We start from the raw sequence: 6,286 nt of genomic DNA on the forward strand, positions 1-6,286 counted from the left end.
CCCCTCTCTTCCCCCCTCTCTCTTTATTTTTCTCCTCCAATAAAATTCTTTTCTCTCTGTTTCTTTACAGGACAGCTACCTTGTTTATATCTTGAATGAACTAGCTGGGAACTCTTTCATGATATTCTGTAGTACATGTAACAATACTCAGAGGACTGCTCTACTGCTTCGCAACCTGGGGTTCACTGCCATTCCTCTCCATGGGCAGATGAGTCAGGTATGGGCATACCTCACAGAATGGAGTAAACAGGTAACCTTGGGAAATAGGCTGAACCAAACTGCGTCACAACTACCTTGCAGAAGGAATATTTCACACCTAGTGAACTGGACTGATCCCTAGAAGTGTAGCTAATGTGAATGCTACCACTGATTCTGTAATAATTTAAAAAAAAAAATCAGAGAAGTGAGTTTTGTGGTTTGGTTTTTTGGTGTTTTTTTTGAGTAGTTTCTCCCCCAGCTGTTCTGTACCAGTGTTTCAACAAGAGCATATTAACCAGAATGAGCATTATTCTGTCATTCCCTTTTTGTCCTCCTCTCTTCCAGAATAAACGCTTGGGCTCTCTAAACAAATTCAAGGCAAAAGCACGTTCTATTCTACTGGCTACTGATGTTGCAAGCAGAGGTCTGGACATCCCACATGTAGATGTGGTGATAAACTTTGATATTCCCACACACTCTAAGGTAAGCCAGCTGAGAGCTTCTGGTCACCAGGAGGCATAGTGAAGCTAGACAAAGGAACAAAGACACCTTTTCTCTGTTCTGCTGACTGGAAGTGTAGTTCGCAGTTCTGTAGATTAAAAGATGGAGTTCAACCCCTGCAATTGGGTGGGTTTCTCAGTTTGATTGGGTGGCCTCATCTGGATTGTAGAACTGATGCCGTAAGTGAAGCGGGGAAGTAAGGGATGTTCTATGTCTTTGTATTTCTGCTTGGAGTATGTGCTTTGCTGTATTACATTAAAGGACTTCTAGACTTTGAAAACAGTTTTAACATATTAGTAGTTTCAGGTAGTCACCTCTGTTCCTGTGGTCCAGGTCTACCTTCACATTTTAAACCATGTTTAAAAAACCAAAAAGGTAAAAATTCTCCCATTATGTTCAATGACTATTTGATCAAGAAAAATGTCTTTAGTATGTTTCACCTTCATATCACACAAGTACAGCAAACTTGGGGGAAAAAAGTGAGTCACTAACTCTCTGTGGGAAGTATAGTGTTATTTTAGGGGTGTGACTTTGTTTCCTGGCCTGGTTTCATACCAGGCGATACCTATTAACATGCAGTTCAGGAATCGCTATTGTTCCTTATAATGATCAAAGATACAACACATTGTGGACAGAAGAAAGTATGGGAGTTTTTTCGAAGATGCTGATTTTGACCTTGTAAAAGGACAAAAGTTAAAATAATGGTGGGGGTAGCACTGTAACTGTTGTTACAATTTTTGTGCCCCCCCACCCCATCTTGTCTTCTCTCTTCTAACCACGTTGCAGAACACATCATTTCTCATGATGCTTCCTATGTCCACAGATCCTGCATGGAGAAGGGAGTATTTTAATTTCCATAAGGCAGTATAAAACCTGGAAAACAGCCTAGAACCATATAAACAGAAGATACTCAATAAATCAGATGCTTCCAAATTACTCTCATTCCTCATCCCTTCCTCTGTGCTTGCCAAATTTAGATCTACTTGACAGAGTTTGTCTGGAAGACAGACTACATAGAGCACTATATCTCAAAAGTGAAAATGCAGGCACTGGCTCACTTGAAATATTAGCGTTCTGAGGAAGCGATAGTTCATTAGGAAAGTCATGTATCACAACTTTTGTCCTGCAGTCTTGAATAATTAAAGGTGGTTGTCTTCTTCAGAAAGAGAATTCAAATGTTTAAACCGAAGATATACCTTCACAAGGTAGTATCTTCTCAAATGCTAATGCTGCACATGGTCCTGAGTACTTAATCCAGGCTGTATTTTCTCCCTATTTTCCTATTCTTCCTGAAGAATTGGGCTGATTTCAGATAGCTTCTGTTCTGTGTTATTTGCACATATCTTGTTGCTGATCAGGAGAATTGTTTTCAGGATTACATTCATCGTGTTGGGAGAACAGCTCGAGCTGGGAGATCTGGCAAATCTATCACCTTTGTCACACAGTAAGTGTTAAAATATGGCAGACTTATTCTTCCCAGCTGTGTTTAAGAGCAGAAAACATCTGACCTCATCCTGGGTGAGGAGAAAATACTGCTTTTCATTTTGAAGTGCCAGTTGCATTTATTTAAAGAGGTAAGAATTCAAAGCCCAGGGTAGGAAGGGAGAAAAGTCTGGTGAAGTTTTAGAAGCAGGTATGTAGGTATGTAATAAGTAGAACTAACTGTTTATAATTTGATTGTATACTATACATACATTTATATACTGTATAATGCAACTTAAGTGTGTTTTTGCTAAATTGGGAAGTGTTTGTCTTAGAAAAGTATTTGTCAGATATTTCTGAGCAGAGTTAAGGTGAATAAATCTGTGAAGCCATTCTGAACTATAGCTTCATTCAGGTGCAGTTAAAAGTTGCTTGTGAGACCATCAGCACAAGTGAACAATAGCTGTTCATAAGAAGTGGTGTCTGTGGGTGGTGACAGCTGAAGTCCTCCTGGGAGGGCTGATTCAAGCTGGTGCCTTGTCTTTTCTCAGGTATGATGTAGAGCTGTTCCAGCGCATTGAACACCTGATTGGCAAGAAGCTGCCAGCATTCCCTATGCAAGAAGAAGAAGTTATGATGCTGACAGAGCGTGTGGCTGAGGCTCAGAGAATTGCTCGAATGGTGGGTGTCCCTTTACTCACTGTTGTAGCCTGCATTTCTTCAGGTGCCAGAACTCTTGGTCAATCTCTTGATTACATTGCAGGAGCTGCGGGAGCAGGGAGAGAAGAAGCGATCTCGGAATGATAATGATGATGACACAGAAGAAGCTATTGGTGTCAGGAATAAGGTGGCAGGTGGGAAAAAGAAGAAAAGAAAAGCCTTCTAGTTCAGTATTTGGACAAACTTCTTGTATTTTTCTCTTTATGGCTACATGAGCTTGGCAAAAGCAGTCTTCCAAGCCCTTTGCCGGCGATTTGTTTTCAGAAGTACTTACGAAACCAGGCAGTCCACCTGGAAAACAACTACTGCTTCAGCAGTTACAGACTGAGCTTGACCCATCGTGGTATCGTGGAACCAGTCTTCCATTCAAAAACACCAGACCATCACTTCTGGACCTGAAAGTAGGACCAGCTGTAGTCCTGCTTGTTCACTAAAAGGTGCAGTATGAGTGCAGCACTCCCACTGCTGCAGCCTGTCTTCCTACCCAAAACTCATTGAGTGTATCTGGGCTCAGGAGAGGAAGAAGTTAAAAGAAGCAGCTGTGATGATTTTGCATTAGTGAGGGGACATGTGACTTCAAGAACTCCCAAATATATTTCACTGAAATTTAAAGCTACCTGGTTTTTCTTGTCTTATCACTGACCTGATCACTTTGAGTATGTCAGCTCTTGCCAGGAGGTTTTCTTCTTAGGGCAATCTTAGCGATTCAGATGTGACATCGATAAGCTCGATGTGTCAGCTGAAGAGTGACACAGCACAGAGAGAGCCTGTTTCAGTAGGAGTAGGCTATTCGCTGCCTGGAATTGGATGCAGAATCTGTAATGATTGGCAAGATCAAGGTCTGGGGTTTTAGTTGTGGCTGGTTCTTGTAGTACTTATAAACCAGCACAAGGGGGTGCTGGTTTATAAGGAAAGCCGCTCGTGATCTGCGCGGCGAAGGACAACGGGTGTCGCGGCGGCTCTTTGTGTGTTTCCCTATTTACTTCTCTGTCTTGTGCAGAATCCTCTGCTGTATAATTAGATTCCTGCAAGAATGGGATAAATTTACCTATCTTTATGTCAAATCATAAGGTTAGTGCTAGTTTCCATTGGCAATAAAGAGTTTTCACACTGGATATTTCTGCTGGTAGACAGAGAAGAGTGAGAAACTCCTTCATTTATCACTCATAAACTAGATTTTCTGCTACCTGAAAAAAATATGAAAAAGATTCTGGTTTAGATCTAAATGGAAAGCAGAAACTACTGTAGTAGTCAAGATGAGCACAACAGTTACTTCATAGCATCAACACAAACGTAATATACACGTGTGCTAGTCAGAATGCTCTTATACTTTTGTTTGGAGCAGCATGTTTTGCAGAATTACAAGAAAAAAACACAGTGTGGTTAAAACTAAAGAGAATCTGGTTTTATTTAAAACAGCTCTGTTGTCTTCATGAGAAACAATCTAGTGTGAGAAGAGTGTGAGTGTTTGCACTTTGTCTTTTTTTTTAATAGCAATTTACTCAGAAACTCACAAGTTTGATAGCTCTAAAGTAGTCTGAGTGGCAGATATGTAAGGGTACAGATCTTGGGTATGATGACTGCTAAGAACACTCTTATAAGGCAGGAGGAGAGTGTGCATCTTCAGTGGGTTCTAGTGCAGAGTCAGGGTTGGAAGCCCAGTAATGAGAACATGTTAATTCTACAGGGCCCTTCGGTAAGGATCACCACAGTAAAAGGAAACTGCCCTACAATGAGTGAGCACATGGGTGGATATGCAAATGCTCATTCCCTATGGAGCAAGGGAACATTCCTGACTGGTCCTCTGTCCTTCCTTACCCTTCACAATCGGGACAATGTTGGTCCTGCTGTCAGCAAATGAAGATTAAATCCATCTGAGGCTCCTAGGTCTCTGGAAATCTCGGTCTTTCTCCCAGCTATGTAATAGACTGGTAGGGTTTCTGTGTCCTTTCCTGTGTGGAAAGCTGTAACAGGGGATGAGAGATTCTTCAACTCTTCTCTGCAGTTGCAAGAATAACAGAGGAGAGAAGTGGAATTGCTCCTCATGAAAAGGTCTAGAGCCTCCTTGAGAGGAGTGACTCCTGGATAGCTGGCCACGTCCCTTGGTTTGGAATGACAAGCTGTAGAAACACTTGGCACTAGAAAAGCAGAGGTCTCACCACACCCACAGTCTCACTGGTGCCTCACCTGCCACAGGTATGCGTATTAAATTTCAACTAAAAATATCTCAACCTGTTGGAGCGGCAGGAAATAGTTTCTTACAGTGACTAGGCCGTGAGTGCTAGGTTAGAGGGTGTTTGTGTAGCTGAAGTGGAATAGGGAGTGTCTAAAGATGTGTTTGGTGAAAACAGAACTTGCAGCCAGGCTAGAGCAAAATCTGTAGCTAATCTAATGAAACATGAGGGGAAAGGAATGGAGTGAGACCTGTCTCTCTCTGAATAAAAGACAGTTCAGAAAATACCAGCACTGGTATGTGCGTGGCTGCATACTTCTGTACAACGCGTGTCAGTGTGTCTGTTCAGTCAGGAGGACTCCCGAGGGGCAGTTCTGAAGCACACCTCTGCACAGCTCGGAGTCTTCATACAGCAGGGAGCCGAAATGGAGGATTAATCTTAGTGTGATGCTGGGTAGGATGCAACCTGTTATTTTTTTTGTGGCTGAAACTGAAGTGAAGTTTTGGTGAAAGCTGTGTTCTCAAAACATGTTCAGTAGGGGTGTTTGCAGCTTGAAACAATTCTGCACTTCCCAAGTCCATAATGAGAAGGTGATGATTTATATACTCGCAATAGTTGTATTAAATAAAGTTTTATAGTTTTTAGTACTACATAGGTGACTACCTCAGGTAGTAAAGAATGGGGATTTAGTGTCTTTCGTTTAAATGATATACAGCTAGCAGGAGCAGGACAATCCTTTGGAAGTGAGGAGTAAAATTAAACAGTGTTGGTAACTGACTTCAAGATAAGCAACAATAGCTGCAAAAGGTAGCAATCCCTGCAGCCACACAGTGGGCCAGAGCAGAAGGTGTGCTGAATTGACCTGTCTGAAATGGATTTGGCCATCTCTGTTCCCCTGTGCCATGTACCTGCTGCCCAGGGCAGCAAGGAAATACACAGGCAGGAAAGCACAGCTGGGAACCAAGGTAGGGAATTCAGGGCTTTTTTCTCTGGTGACAGCCTGAGCTGAAGTCTGCTTAAAATAATAATGAGGAACACGGCCTGTTCATGGACCTGGCAGGCCCCCAAAAGTAGAGATGACTAAGAGGGAGAATTAAGTATGATGACTTTAACAACACCATTAACTGGTGATGAGAAGAGTCTCGGTTCAGGAGGAAACTCTGAGTAAGAAGTGATTTGGGAATCTTCAGGCTCTGAGTTTACAAAGCAGGACTGAAATTAGTAAATGTTCACAGTGTAACCAAACACTGGAGAAGGAAAATATCCAAAAT

General features: G+C 42.0%; 1 protein-coding gene across 1 annotated transcript; it reads left to right on the forward strand.

Annotated features, from left to right (window-relative positions):
* Positions 1-70: 70 nt before the first annotated feature.
* Positions 71-3,007, forward strand: LOC104405086 (probable ATP-dependent RNA helicase DDX47; the record flags this gene model as incomplete). The annotated part of the gene is made up of 5 exons (XM_010013687.1): positions 71-217; positions 544-681; positions 2,073-2,143; positions 2,673-2,802; positions 2,885-3,007. Coding segments are annotated over 5 exons (609 nt in total), but the record flags the coding sequence as incomplete, so codon positions are not given.
* Positions 3,008-6,286: the final 3,279 nt, after the last annotated feature.

This window comes from Nestor notabilis, unplaced genomic scaffold, assembly GCF_000696875.1.
Source record: "Nestor notabilis isolate BGI_N333 unplaced genomic scaffold, ASM69687v1 scaffold5254, whole genome shotgun sequence".
Taxonomy (NCBI): Eukaryota; Metazoa; Chordata; class Aves; order Psittaciformes; family Psittacidae; genus Nestor; species Nestor notabilis.